This window comes from Haliaeetus albicilla, chromosome W (genome assembly GCF_947461875.1).
Source record: "Haliaeetus albicilla chromosome W, bHalAlb1.1, whole genome shotgun sequence".
Lineage (NCBI taxonomy): Eukaryota > Metazoa > Chordata > Aves > Accipitriformes > Accipitridae > Haliaeetus > Haliaeetus albicilla.
Genome location: NC_091515.1, coordinates 43,440,209 through 43,455,363, shown reverse-complemented (window position 1 = coordinate 43,455,363; position 15,155 = coordinate 43,440,209). Strand labels below are relative to the sequence as shown.

The following is a 15,155-nucleotide window of genomic DNA, read 5'->3' as shown; positions in this document are numbered from 1 at the left end:
CCACTGATGCAGTCACTCCATAGTAGAAGGCCACTAGATTAGTCAGGCACGATTTGCCCTTGATGAAGCTATGTTGGCTGTCTCTAATCACCTCCCTGCCTTCCATATATTTCAACATGTCTTCCAGAAGGATCTGTTCCATGATCTTACCAGGCATGGAGGTGAGGCTGACTGGTCAGTAGTTCCCAGGGTCCTCCTTATTACCCTTTTTAAAAATGGGTGTGTAATAATAGCTACCAGTATACTTCCATATAAGATAAAAGTAACTCCCTCAAACCTCTTTTTATATCAATAGTATGTTGTTTCTGTGATAAGCAGAGTAACGCATATGTACATAACCTTTTGAGATGCTATAATAAGAAAAGCCAAAATGTTTCCCTTCTGTTTTATTAGAATTATCTTTAAAATTCGACAAAATTTTGTTCGTAAAGACTGGGATAATATTTCAATCACCTAGAGATTCAATATTTCAATTGCCCTACATATATAAAACACACAGAGCCAGGAAACCCAGATAACATCAAGTCCTAAAAATAGTTCTTGATGTATCAGTTATGCCCTCATTGTAAATGGCCCTTCAATTGCATTAAGTTTCACGTCCTCTTATTTCATAGAAATCATAGAATCATTTAAGTTGGAAAAGACCTTTAAGATCGAGTCCAAACGTAAACCTAACACTGCCAAGTTTACTACACATCTTTTAAATACCTCCAGGAATGGTGACTCAACCATTTCCCTGGGCAGCCTGTTCCACTGCTTGATAACGCTTTAAGTGAAAAAAATTTTCCTAATATCCTATCTAAACCTTCCCTAGCACAACTTGAGGCCATTTCCTCTCATCCTATCGCTTATTACCTGGGAAAAGAGACCAACACCCATCTCGCTACAACCTCCTTTCAGGCAGTTGCAGAGGGTGATAAGGTCTCCCCTCAGTCTCCTTTTCCCCAGGCTAAACAACCCCAGTTCCCTCAGCCACTCCTCATAAGACTTGTTCTCTAGACCCTTCACCAGCTTCATTGCTCTTCTCTGGACATGCTCCAGCAACTTAGTGTCTTTCTTGTAGCGAGGGGCCCAAAAGTGAACACAATACTCAAGGTGCAGTCTCACCAGTACCGAGTACAAAGGGACGATCACTCCCCTAGTCTTGCTGGCCACACTATTTCTGATACAAGCCAGGATGCTATTGGCCTTCATGGCCACCTGGGCACACTGCCAGCTCATATTCAGCAGACTGTGGACCAACACCCCCAGGTCCTTTTCTGCCAGGCAGCTTTCCAGACACTCTTCCCCAAGCCTGTAGAGTCACATGGGGTTGTTGTGACCCATGTGCAGGACCCGGCACTTAGGCACGATGGTGCGCTCTGTACAAACTTCTGCCACATTGGTCATGTGCATTGGACTTCATCTGGATCTTGAGGTGATCGTGCATTGTCCGAGTCATAATAAATCATCTCTAGCACGGCTAATTCCCTTCAGGTAATGGATACATCTCTCTCCATGGTGGTCCACTTGCTTAATTGACATATAATATCATCCTTAAAGGGGTACCTTTCCTTCACACTTGACAGGAGTCGCCTCCAGAGGCTGAGGACTTGTGTCCCTTTTCCAATTGCCTTGTCAATGCCACCTTCCCTGGCAAGCGATCCCAGCTGCTTGTCTTCCCTACCTTCTAATTCCAGGCTACTAGCCCAATTGTCCCAGCATTGGAGCAGCCAGGTGATAATGTGCTCGCTTGGAGGATGGCTGAAATCCCACAGCTCACTCAAGGATAGGGATCGGGTGATTACCTCTGGTTCTGCCTCTTCCTCCTGTTCCCGTGAAGACCCTGGTTCATCTTCATCCTTCGCCAAGCGAACTGATTTTTTTTGGGTATATTTCTTTTTCTGTATGGGGGCAACCGATACTGATGCGGGGGTTGGAGTGGCTGCAGTGCCTGTCACCTTGTTGTTAGATCCAGAGACTTTCTCTTCCCCTTGAGGGTACTGAATGGTATTAAACAGGGTTCAATAGGCATGGGACAGGCCCCAGCACATTGCAGCGAGTTGCACCTCCCTGGAATTGTCAGGGTGACAGCATACTTTTTCCATATGTTCTACTAGCTTTTCAGGATTCTGCACTTGTTCAAGGGTGAAGTTCCAAAACACTGGAGGTGTTTTGCAACAGCGCCCTAGGCATTTTTCCATACTACCCCACACACCCTGCCACTCATAATTATCCAGCCTTGGGGCAGACCTCTGGGTGATCTTCTTAAATAGTTGTTTAATCTTAAACAAGACCTGAACCACATTCAGGAACGTGCTAGTTCCTAGCAATAAGACAATGCTGGTCTCAACATCCCAAGGGTATTCACATTTTTCAAAATTCTGAAATACCATTGTAACTAGACTGGGGAAGAAAGGTGTCTCACCCATAGATTGGCACTCAAAGGAGGAAAGGTAAATGGTGTAATTATTAATAGTTTCCCACAGAGGGCTCCCAAAGGATAGAGGTGACAATGCTGAGTGCAAATACTGGATTAATCCTACGACCAATAATTTTATCATACCATAAGCCAGTACTACACAATACATCAAAGCGAAAACCTTAATCCACCTCCCACAGATGATAAGCAGCAGCACAGGGACTACATACGGCAAGTGAGGCGATACGTAACAGAACTCTAAAAACAAGCACCACAACTATAAGAGCTCATAAATCAACATAGTGACCAGCAACTATTAAACCAATATAATGAATGCCTGTAACAAATTCATTTTAACAAGCTCTAGTTAGGCTTGTCATTATCTCAACCCTTTGTGCCCCACATTGGGCACCAAAATGGACTGTCGTGGTTTAACCCCAGCCAGCAACTAAGCAACACACAGCTGCTCACTCACTCCCCCCCACACCCACTGGGATGGGGGAGAAAATCAGGAAAAGAAGTAAAACTCGTGGGTTGAGATAAGAACAGTTTAATAGAACAGAAAAGAGGAAACTAATAATGATAAAACTAATAAAATGACAGCAGTAATAATAAAAGGATTGGAATATACAAGTGATGCACAGTGCAATTGCTCACCACCCACCAACCGACGCCCAGTTAGTCCCCACGTGGTGATCCCCCCACCCCCACTCCCCCCAGACATGACATCACATGGTGTGGAATATCCTGTTGGCCACTTTGGGTCAGCTGCCCTGGCTGTGTCCCCTCCCAACTTCTTGTGCCCCTCCAGCTTTCTTGCTGGCTGGGCAGGAGAAGCTGAAAAATCCTTGACTCTAGACTAAACATTACTTAGCAACAACTGAAAACATCAGTGTTATCAACATTCTTCTCATACCTAACTCAAAAACATAGCACTATACCAGCTACTAGGAAGACAATTAACTCTATCCCAGCTGAAACCAGGACACCATGCAAACCCAATACATTCCACCCCTCGCCTCTGTGCATCACATATTTAAGAATTATCATTAAAATTCACATTCATCACACAATCTTCACTCACATCAACAAAAAATAATTCCCCCCGCAAAATCAAAACATCATCATCACAACACCAACAAGAAGCAGACAATTTACACACGATCCACCCCTCGTCCCTTCACCACAATTACAACATAAATTCCCCACAATCATTCCTCTCTTCACTTTCTAGCTGTGTTCAGTCCATGTTTTGCTCGTTAACGGTCCCAATTACTATCCTTATCTCGAATTCCTCATGCCCCACGTTGGACACCAAAAAGGACTGTGGTGGTTTGACCCTGGCTGGATGCCAGGTGCCCACTAAAGCCACTCTATCACTCCCCCTCCTCAACCAGACAGGGGACAGAAAATCTAATGAAAGGCTCATGGGTTGACATAAGGACAGTTTAATAAAGCAAGAGCAAAGGTCACACGTAAAAGCAAAGGAAAACAAAAAGATTTTATTCTCTACTTCCCATCAGCAGGTGATGTCTGGTCACTTCTTGGGAAGCAGGGCCTCAGTACACTTAACAGTTGCTCCGGAAGACAAACATAAATAATGAATGCCCCCCACTTCCTCCTCCCTTTACTTAGCTTTTATAGCTGAGCTGATGTCATATGCTATGGAATATCCCTTTGGTCACTTTGGGTCAGCTGTCCTGGCTATGTCCCCTCCCAAGATCTTGCCCAGCCTGCCGGTGAAGTGGTAGGGGGGAAATGTTGGAGAGACAGCCTTGATGCTGCGCCAGCACTGCTCAGCAGTAGCCAAAACGCTGGTGTGTCATCAACACCTTTCTAGCTACCAATACAGAGCACAGCACTACGAGGGCTGCTACAGGGAGAATTAACTCCATCTCAGCCAGACCCAATACACCCTCTATCCCTTAAGTCACAGCATTCAGTCAGGCGGAGAGAGCATAGGGAGTCCTCCCTATCATGCATCCTATCTGCCTGACAGGTCTGTCACAGGGAAGGTAGGGTGTGATTCCAGTAGTCTATGTCTCTCTCCAACTCCCTGATACTCCTCAATCTACTCAGTCCTCCCAGAGATCTGTCACTAATCTGAGGAGTTCCTCTACCTGGGTGCACCTCCACAGGTGCACTCACTACTGCCATCTGATACTGGCATAAGAGTAGGCCATGCCCTGCAGCCTGACACCTGGGTAGCAGTGTGTTCCCCTTGGAGCTCTGTCTGGGAACCTGCATCAGTCACGGCAGGTACAGAGTTTAGAGAAGACATAGCCTTCTGTCGCTGGATACCATTTCTCCCTTGTCGAGCTGGCAGAGCTACAGCACCCTTCCTGCACGCCGTTCCATGCAAACTACCACGCCCTTACTGACACACCACACTGTTGACTCACCCTAGTCACTAGCACTCCCTAGGGGCTTTTTGTATACGTGGGGGGGGGGGCTTGGCCACCATTGCTCCTGGCCCCGCCCAGGTCTTGTCAGCAGCTGTAGCAGGAGCTGCAGGCTCCTGGCGGCTCCCCCAGTTCAGGAACCCCCCCGTACACTGTGCTAGAGCGCTCAGCTGCGGATGGTGCCGGCACCGGAGCTGCTCACCTTGGCAACTGAGTATTTATCTTGAAGGCATTAAGCTGATAATTAAAATCTTGTTACATGAAAAAGTTTTATTAGCAGAACCAGATCATGCAAAGTTCAAAGAAATTTAGAAAATAGTACAAATGAAGCAGGGTAGGAATGGTCAGTACAATTTTTATATTTCGTGGTGCCATGTAGAAAAGTTATTAAAAATAGGGCCCAAATTAGAATTTTGATCTTACTACAGACTGTCACTAACAGGGGATCATATGATCAGAGAATTGTTATAAGCTATTTTTCCTCAATATTCAGACTTAAGACAGAAGTTTTAAAGTACTTTCTGTACTCCTTCAAAAGCCATCATCCAGTTGTGAAACTAATTTTCTTAGGATTACAAGTGTATTGAGTATACATTGCAGGGTTTTGTTAGCGAACACATACACACACACGACAACACCTGCAGGGGTGGCCTCTATGAGGCTAAGTCAGGGGCTGCCCTGTGCCAGACACAGCTGGTTCCAGCTGGCTTGGCAATGGCCCCACTGCAGGCCAAAGTTGAGCCAATCAGTGAAGTTGGTGGTGCCTTTGTGAAAACATATTTAAGAAAGGGCAAAAAACCACTGGACAGGCAGAGGAGGGGGGGAAAAAAATGTGGAAAAAAGTGTGAGAAACAGCAGAGGTAACACCAAGTTCAGAAAAGGAGGTATTCCATGGTGCTAGAGCTGATATCCACACTGCAGCCTGTGTAGGACCCATGCTGGAACAGTTAGATATTTCCTGAATTAACTGTGGTCCATGGAGAACCCACGGAGAACCCATGCCAGAGCAGGGTTTTCCCGACAGGACTGTCTCCTCTGGAAGAGCCCATGCTGGAGCAGATTTTCCTGACGGGAACTGTGGCCTGTAGAGAACCCATGCCAGAGCAGGAGGAAAGTAAGTACAAGAGGGAAGGAGCAGCAGAGAGCAACCGTTATGTACAGACTGTAAACTCCCTTACCCAATTTCCCCCCCTCTGTGGTAGAGGAGTCTGGAGCAAAGGAGTGAAGTTGAGCATGGGAAAGGGGGGAGGGAAAGGTGTTGTTTTAATGTTTGTCTTCCTGTTTCTTACCACCTGATTCTATTTTATTTGGCAATACATTAATTCTCCCCAAGTCAAACCTGTTTTGCCTGTGACAGTAACTGGTAAGCAATCTCCCTGTCTTTGTCTTGACCCATGAGCTTTCTCATCCTATTTTCTCCCCCTGCCCCACTGAGGAGGGGGAGTGAGTGGGTGGGTGGGAGTTTGGCCCATAGCCAAGTATAACCCACCACCACAAGTTAGTTTAAAGAGTGATCAGAAATTCACAAGGGATAAGTACAGTGGTAGTTATACTGCAGATACAACCTCCACCTCAAAGTCCTTGAACTGCCAACTATGAGAAACCTGGAGAGCATAAGGAAAATTTTATACTTACACTGTTTTGTGCTCTCTTTCCTTATGCACCAATGGTGGAAAGGATGAGAGCCAAGAGACTACTGACTGATCCGACACAAACAGGGTCAGCTTCATATTCACAGAGATCATCACTACCCATTGACACTGACAGAGCACTCGGAAGAACTGCCCTTTTGCAGCTGACCTATAACCATGGGACCCCCTTCCAAAAGGGTCAATGGTTAACTACCATTTTAGTTAAGAAGAGTTCAGAAGACTAATTCACACAGCTCATTTTATCACTTCCTCAGCTACTGGACCATGACCTGTTCCATCCTGTTGGCTCTTCCCTCCCCCATGAACTTCTGAACCTAGTTTATAATCTCCCCTATGGCCCTCAAGTGCCAGTAGACTTGTTCCTCTTTAAGTGAGGAATGAAAAAGTCATCATAACTAAATCAATGACAAGGTATGCATTACTAATTCATGGTCTGCTGTAACAGCTCATAGTATTATCAGCATACATTTTTAAATAGTGATTCATATCCCACTTGTTTATAGTAAACATGTCTACAGCACTACTTACTGTTCATTTCAAAAACATAAGCAAGGAGTATCAAATAAAAAACAACTCTATACTAGTCTCTGTCAGAGAAGTCAGTGAGCAACACACAAAGTCATCTTGGTTTGGTACAAAATAAAACCTTTACCAAACAATTCTTAAACAATTAAACTAGGCTAAATTAACATAAAACTCAGTTGGGTGCTTAAGTTAAATGCCTCAAAATCATGTGACTTAGGATCATGACTTAATATGCCCCATAAAAACCTTTATGCTAAAAAATATACAACCTATTTAGGTATTTAAATAAGTGTATATCAACACAACAATAAAGACAAATCTAGCCACCCTCAAGTACAAAAGGCAACCCACCTCTGATAGTCTTCCCATCATACACTCCTTTCTCTGAGCGGTTGAAAAAGAACAAGAGAAATTAAATTTTAACTCTACCTGTCTCTAGACAAATAAATGTTTATCTTTGCCTTGTAAGGAGATTGACAAGACTGAATAGTGAAGAGTTGGTGGAAGGAATTAGAGTAGTTTTACATCAGTTGTTGTGTCTGGGAAACAGTTAATACTAATTCAAATGTTAATCACCAAAGATATTTCTGCCAGACAAATTGCTTTGGATTGATGCATGTTGTATATCACCACTCTAGGACTTCATACTCAAAATATAACTAGTAGCATTTTAATAAATTTCACCTTCCCCCAGCTTATTTTAGAGTTCACCTACCAGAGATGCAGCCAGATGCAACATCTAGCTGTTAGACACTAAGGTCGATCATGTCTAAGCTATTACCGCTATCATCTCACATTTACTCATAGCAGCATTTAGCTGCTACTGTTTTAAAATGTAGTAGAAAGAATAATACATGCCATGAATGTATAGGATAAGCAAGTATCCTTCACACAAATAGCAGCTGCCTTATAAAAGTACTTCAGTATGTTCTTTATTTTTTAAAAAAAAGGTGAAAAATCCTTTTCAAAAACTGAAGCTGTAATGAATCCTAGAATACATGTGCCCAATTTCCGGCTTGCAACCTCTTGTCTCTCAGTTATAGAGTAAATTACAGAACTGTATTGACAGGATAATTTCTCTCAGAGTAACATTCAAAATTATGTTTAGAACTCTACCAATGGTGCATTCTTTCCCACTGTCCTCCCAAAATAATTAAAGTCTGACTCTACACACATACACTGTCTGAATACTACTCCACATGATTTTCAAGAGCAAAATGACTGGAACAATATAGATACATTTCTAGAGCAGTACTTCCAGTTACTGAGAACTATACTTTAGGAAAGATATTAGCAACTTACTTGTGGGAAGTTCTTTTCTTCATCATGCTTGCAGAGACTCCTGCATGACCTACAATATAAATGATGGAATTACTGAACAATGCCAAAAAGGTATCTTACAGAAAAGTTCTCTTTTTCAAGTAAAAAAATTTAAACACTTCATGTTGTGATTGATCAATGAGCTCCTACAATGGAAGTAGGCTCTGAGAAGACAGACAAGGACTACATACTCACTAAGCTAAGTGAAGAAGTAGGGAGTGATTGATGACAACTATCACAAAAAGCTGAACTTAACACAAAGGAGACAGGAAGTAGTCTTTGTTCTAGATAAATGGCTACAACAGTTGAGGGCTTGAGCTGATAATAATAATAAGCAGCAAATGCATATCTTCCTGAGTCAGCGAGGCCAGAATGGGTGGGTGGATATGTGGCTCAGCCAAACTGAGTATAAAAACTCAGTATAGAGCCAAACCCAAGCATAAAGTATAGCATATACCATATAAAAACTGTACAACTAACAGAAAGAACTTTGAAGAGAGCAACAGGCTTGAGCTGGTTTCAGCCCACATATTCCTTCCCAACAACTGGGGATGCCCAGCATCATAATGGAGATCAGTAATGAGAATCACATTTGTATTGTGATTTGACTGTATATTGCAACTGCTATACTCTGCTAAATATAACTTGTAATTGTACTGTGCTTTAAGTAAATTGCTGTATCATTCTGCTAAATCAAAGTCCCATGTAATGTCAAATAACTTCAAAAAACTAAAGTTGGTATTAAACATTAAACCCTCTACATATGGAATATCTAAAAGAACCCAGTCAGAGTATGTTGGACACATGTATGTTATTGTCGTGGTTTCAGCCCAGCCGGTAACAAAGGACCACGCGGCCGCTCGCTCGCTCACTCCTCCCGCCCCCCTCCGGTGGGATAGGGGGGAAGACGGAGGAGAGGAAAAAAAACAAACCTGGAACCTCGAGGGTTGAGATAAAGGCAGTTTACTGGAACAACACAAAGAAATTACAACAACAACGACGGTACTAATGAAAGAGTATGCAAAAAGAGTGATGCACAGTGCAACTGCTCACCACCCGGGACCCGACGCTCTGCCACTTCCCCCACCGAAAGTCCAGACCACCCCCCGGCCCGCTCCCCCTTTATATACTGAGCATGATGTCACATGGTATGGAATAGCTCCTTGGCCAGTTCAGGTCAGCTGCCCCGGCTATGCCCCCCACCTCCCAGGTTCCTGTAAAAAAAAATTAACTCTATCCCAGCTGAACCCAGGACATTATCCACCCCTTATTCTATACCATCTACATCATGCCCAGATCTTACATTTTCCAATCGACCACTACCACTTCCTTGTCTTATATATATAAGTATATGGACTTGCGTCCGTCCCCGTCGCCCCCCCGCGCACACACACACACGCAAATGCTATTCCTTTAGCATATGGGCTATCCCTCTAATGTGTCCATTGATTTTATTTAGTCCATGACTTTGGGGCTCCATCTGTTGTAACAGTCCTTCAGGATAAGAGAGATGGTGTGAGATGGTGGGTTGTTGTATGCTGCCTCTGGAACTTGTGGTTGGTACATTTGGTGCAACTCACGCCCTTAGTCTGCAGGTCGAAGATGTTGATCTTGAGGAAATTCCTGGGTGTCAGTTCAAGTTCTATCGCTGTTGTACTTGGCTCAGTTTCAAAGTCCATCCCACAGTCATTTGGGTAATTCTTACAGTAATACCCTTGATATGGCATATAGACACTATAGATACAATGACATGCATTGGCAGGTTATCTAGCAGTTAAATACCATACAGCCCAATTCACTGGCTATTCTCTCCCAAAATCAAATCTCCCTGAGGTACACATCGAACTTCCCCATCCTTCTGCATCACCCACCAGGTGTACTCAGGTCCCTGAGCAAAAACAACCCCTTGAATGGGTTTGCCTCTGCTTGAGGGAGGACTAACCCAGACTGTCTTTCCTAACATACTCCTCATGCGCACTACAGGGACTTTATACCCTTCTACAGTATGTGGAAGTCTTGGTTGGGCGGGGCCAGCCCGATTGACAGATCCTTTGGTATTAACTAACCAGGTGGCTTTTGTTAAATGTGTATCCCAATGTTTGAAAGTCCCACCCCCCATCGCTCTCAATGTAGTTTTCAGCAGTCCATTGTATTGTTCGATTTTTCCGGAGTCCGGTGCGTGATAAGGGATGTGATATACCCACTCAATGCCGTGTTCTTTGGCCCAGGTGTCTACGAGGTTGTTTCGGAAGTGAGTCCCGTTGTCCGACTCGATTCTTTCTGGGGTGCCGTGTTGCCATAAAATTTTCTCTTCAAGGCCCAGGATAGTGTTCTGGGCAGTGGCATGGGACACAGGGTATGTTTCCAGCCATCCAGTGGTTGCTTCCACCATTGTAAGCACATGGCACTTGCCTTGGCGTGTTCGTGGGAGTGTGATATAGTCAATCTGCCAGGCCTCCCACTGTTTATATTTCAGCCATCGCCCCCCATGCGACAGGGGTTTTAGCCGCTTGGCTTGCTTAATTGCGGCACATGTTTCACATTCGTGGATGACCTGTGCGATAGTGTCCATGGTCAAGTCCACCCCTCGATCTCGAGCCCATCTATATGTTGCATCTCTCCCCTGATGGCCTGAGGTATCGTGGGCCCACTGAGCCATAAATAGCTCACCCCTATGTTGCCAGTCCAGGTCCACCTGAGACACTTCAATCTTGGCGGCCTGATCTGCCTGCTGATTGTTTTGATGTTCTTCAGTGGCCCGACTCTTGGGTACATGAGCATCTACGTGATGTACTTTTACCACTAGCTTCTCTATCCGAACAGCGATATCTTGCCACAGTGCTGCAGCCCAAATGGGTTTACCTCTGCGTTGCCAGTTGCCCTTCTTCCATTGCTGTAGCCACCCCCACAGGGCATTTGCCACCATCCATGAGTCAGTATAGAGATAGAGCACTGGCCACTTGTCCCTTTCAGCAATATCTAATGCTAGCTGGATGGCTTTCACCTCTGCAAACTGACTCGATTCACCTTCTCCTTCAGCAGTTTCTGCAACCTGTGGTGTAGGACTCCATACAGCAGCCTTCCACCTCCGATGCTTTCCCACAATGCGACAGGACCCATCAGTGAACAGGGCATATTGCCTCTCATTTTCTGGCAGTTTATTATACAGCAGGGCCTCTTCAGCCCGTGCCACCTCCTCCTCTGGCAACATTCCAAAGTCTTTGCCTTCTGGCCAGTCCGTGATCACTTCCACAATTCCTGGGCGACTGGGGTTTCCTATGCGAGTCTGTTGTGTGATCAGTGCAACCCACTTACTCCACGTGGCATCAGTTGCATGCTGTGTAGAGGAAACTTTCCCTTTGAACATCCAGCCCAGCAGTGGCAGTCGGGGTGCTAAGAAGAGCTGTGTTTCAGTACCAACCACTTCTGAAGCGGCTCGAACTCCTTCATATGCTGCCAATATCTCTTTTTCAGTTGGAGTATAGCGAGCCTCGGATCCTCGATATCCCCGACTCCAAAACCCCAGGGGTCGGCCTCGGGTCTCCCCAGATGCTTTCTGCCAAAGGCTCCAGGTAGGGCCATTCTCCCCAGCTGCAGTGTAGAGCACATTTTTAACATCTGGTCCTGTCCGGACTGGCCCAAGAGCTACTGCATGAACAATCTCCCGCTTAATTTGTTCAAAGGCTTGTCGTTGCTCAGGCCCCCATTTAAAATCGTTCTTCTTCCGGGTAACTTCGTAGAGAGGACTTACAATTTGACTGTAATTTGGAATATGCATTCTCCAAAAGCCCACAACACCTAAGAAAGCCTGTGTTTCCTTTTTATTAGTCGGTGAGGACATAGCTGCTATTTTGTTGATCACGTCCGCAGGGATCTGACGACGCCCGTCTTGCCATTTTACTCCTAAGAACTGAATCTCCTGCGCAGGTCCCTTGACCTTACTTTCTTTTATGGCAAAGCCAGCCTTCAAAAGGATTTGGATTATTTTCTTCCCTTTCTCAAAGACTTCTTCTACCATGTTGCCCCATATGATGATGTCATCAATGTATTGCAGGTGCTCTGGAGCTTCACCTTTTTCTAGTGCAGTCTGGATCAGTCCATGGCAAATAGTGGGGCTGTGTTTCCACCCCTGGGGCAGTCGATTCCAGGTGTACTGGACACCCCTCCAAGTGAAAGCAAACTGTGGCCTGCACTCCGCTGCCAAAGGAATGGAGAAAAATGCATTAGCAATGTCAATTGTGGCATACCACTTAGCTGTCTTTGATTCCAGTTCATATTGAAGCTCTAACATATCTGGCACAGCAGCGCCCAGCGGTGGCGTGACTTCATTCAGCCCACGATAATCTACTGTTAGTCTCCAATCCCCATTAGATTTCCGCACGGGCCATATGGGACTATTAAAGGGTGAGTGAGTCTTGCTGATCACTCCTTGGCTCTCCAATTGGCAAATCAGCTTATGGATGGGGATCAGGGAGTCTCGGTTGGTGCGATATTGCCGCCGGTGCACCGTCGTGGTAGCAATTGGCACCTGTTGTTCTTCAACCTTCAGCAACCCCACAACCGAAGGGTCTTGGGAGAGACCAGGCAGGGTAGACAGCTGTTCAATCTCCTCCGTCTCCAATGCAGCTATACCAAAGGCCCAACGGTACCCTTTTGGGTCCTTGAAATACCCCCTTCTGAGATAATCTATACCAAGGATGCACGGGGCCTCTGGGCCAGTTGCAATGGGGTGTTTATGCCACTCATTCCCGGTTAGACTCATTTCGGCTTCCAATACGGTTAGCTCTTGGGATCCCCCTGTCACACCAGAGATACAGATGGGTTCTGCCCCTTTATAACTTGATGGCATTAGGGTACATTGTGCACCAGTGTCTACTAGAGCCTTATATTCCTGTGGGTCTGACATGCCAGGCCATCGAATCCACACTGTCCAGTAGACTCGGTTGTCCCTCTCCTCCACCTGGCTGGAGGCAGGGCCCCTCTAATCCTGGTTAGAATATCTGTTACCCACTTTTTGCACATGTGAATCAGAAGTCCCTTCAAGAGGATCAGAAATGAGATCGGCCCATCTACTGCGCCCGGGGGACTGCTCACGGGAAACTGGAGCAGCAGTTTTCCAAGAAGAATCTTCTTTTCTGGTTGCTTTTTCTCGCAACTCCCGTACCCGTGAATCCAAGACTGAGGTAGGTTTTCCATCCCACTTCCTCATGTCCTCTCCATGGTCACGCAGGTAAACCACAGGTTAGCCCACTGTGTGTACTTTCTCTCTCCTCTCTCTTGGGCAGAGGAACGCTTACTCCCAATAGCTGCAATGCAGGCCTTTACAGGTGAGGAGGAGGACATATCTACTTTGAATTGCTGGAACTCTGGGGACAATTCCTCTACAGCTGAGACACAGGCCCGTAGGGAGGAAGAGAGACTTCCTTCATATTGCCGGAGTTGGACAGCCAATTCATCCACCGTTTGTCCATAGCCTTCTTTCCAGGACATTACTGCCAATGAGTTGGCATAGGTTGGTGGTGCACTTCGTAGAAACTTCCGCCACATCGGTTGTGTGCATTGGACTTCACCTGGATCTGTGGGTGACTGCGCATTTTCTGGATCATTATAAATCACCTCCAGCACGGCTAATTCCCTCAGGTACTGGATACCTCTCTCCATGGTGGTCCACTTGCCTTGGTGACATGTAACTTCATCCCTGAAGGGGTATCTTTCCTTTACACCTGACAGAAGTCGCCTCCAGAGGCTGAGGACTTGTGTTTTTCTCCCAATCGCCTTGTTGATGCCCCCTTCTCTAGACAGAGATCCCAACTGCTTGGCTTCCTTACCCTCTAATTCCACACTACTAGCCCCATTATCCCAGCATCGGAGCAGCCAGGTAACAATGTGCTCACCTGGGTGGCGGCTAAAATCTTTTCGCATGTCACGCAACTCACTCAGGGATAGAGATCGGGTAATTATTTCAGGTTCTGCCTCTTCCTCCTTTTCTCGCGATGACCCTGGTTCATCTTCATCTCTCACTAAGCGAACTGATTTCTTTGTGTGTTTCTTTTTCTGTACAGGGGCAACTGATACTGGCACAGGTTGGTTCTCTGGTTTAGTGGCAGTATCTGTCGTCGGGGTAGGGGCAGCCACGGTGCCTGTCGTCGGGGTAGGGGCAGCCACGGTGCCTGTCGTCTTGTTTTCCATCTTTTCCCCCTTTTCCCCCTGGGGGTGCTGCATAATATCAAGCAGGGTTTGGTAGATACCGGCCAGGGCCCAGCACAGTGTAGTGAGTTGTGTGTCTCTGGGATAGCCACAGCATTTTCCTTTCAAAAATTCTATCACTTCATGAGGGTTCTGCAGTTGTTCGGGAGCGAACTTCCAAGTCACTGGAGGTAAGAAGTTCTCTAGATACCTGCCCACATCCTCCCACATGCCGTGCCACCCATAAATATCCAGCTTTGGGACAGATCTCTGGGTGGTACTCTTAAAGAGCCTCTTTGTAGCCCTAGACAAGACCTGAAACATAGTCAGGAGGCATAGCACTAACAGGACACTGGCTTGCGCATCCCAAGGATATTCAAAATTCTAGAAAACTGTTGTAATTAGTCGGAAGGAGAAAAGGGAGGCGAATGGATGGGGGAAATATCCCCCCCTAACTTCCCCATGGGTTGGGTGCAATTACCAATAAAATCCGACAGAAGGTGCCCAAAGTCTGGAAATGATATCACTGCCTCATACAGATACCAACTTAACCTCATGACCAGTGATGTAATCATTTCACAAGTCGACATTGCCCAGTACAGCAAAATGATAATCCCAATCACTCTCCCAGAGGTGAGAAACGTAACTACAGGCAATACATAGAGCATA

General features: G+C 45.8%; 1 protein-coding gene across 4 annotated transcripts in view; it reads right to left on the bottom strand.

The window, feature by feature from the left end:
• Positions 1 to 15,155, bottom strand: part of LOC104319657 (spindlin-Z) — a 124,693-nt gene that overhangs the window by 10,722 nt on the left and 98,816 nt on the right. For all 4 annotated transcript variants that reach the window (XM_069775540.1, XM_069775539.1, XM_069775542.1 and 1 more), the window contains one exon: positions 8,283 to 8,331. In XM_069775540.1, the coding sequence (XP_069631641.1) occupies positions 8,283 to 8,331 (49 nt within the window). The remainder of the gene's footprint in view (positions 1 to 8,282; positions 8,332 to 15,155) is intronic.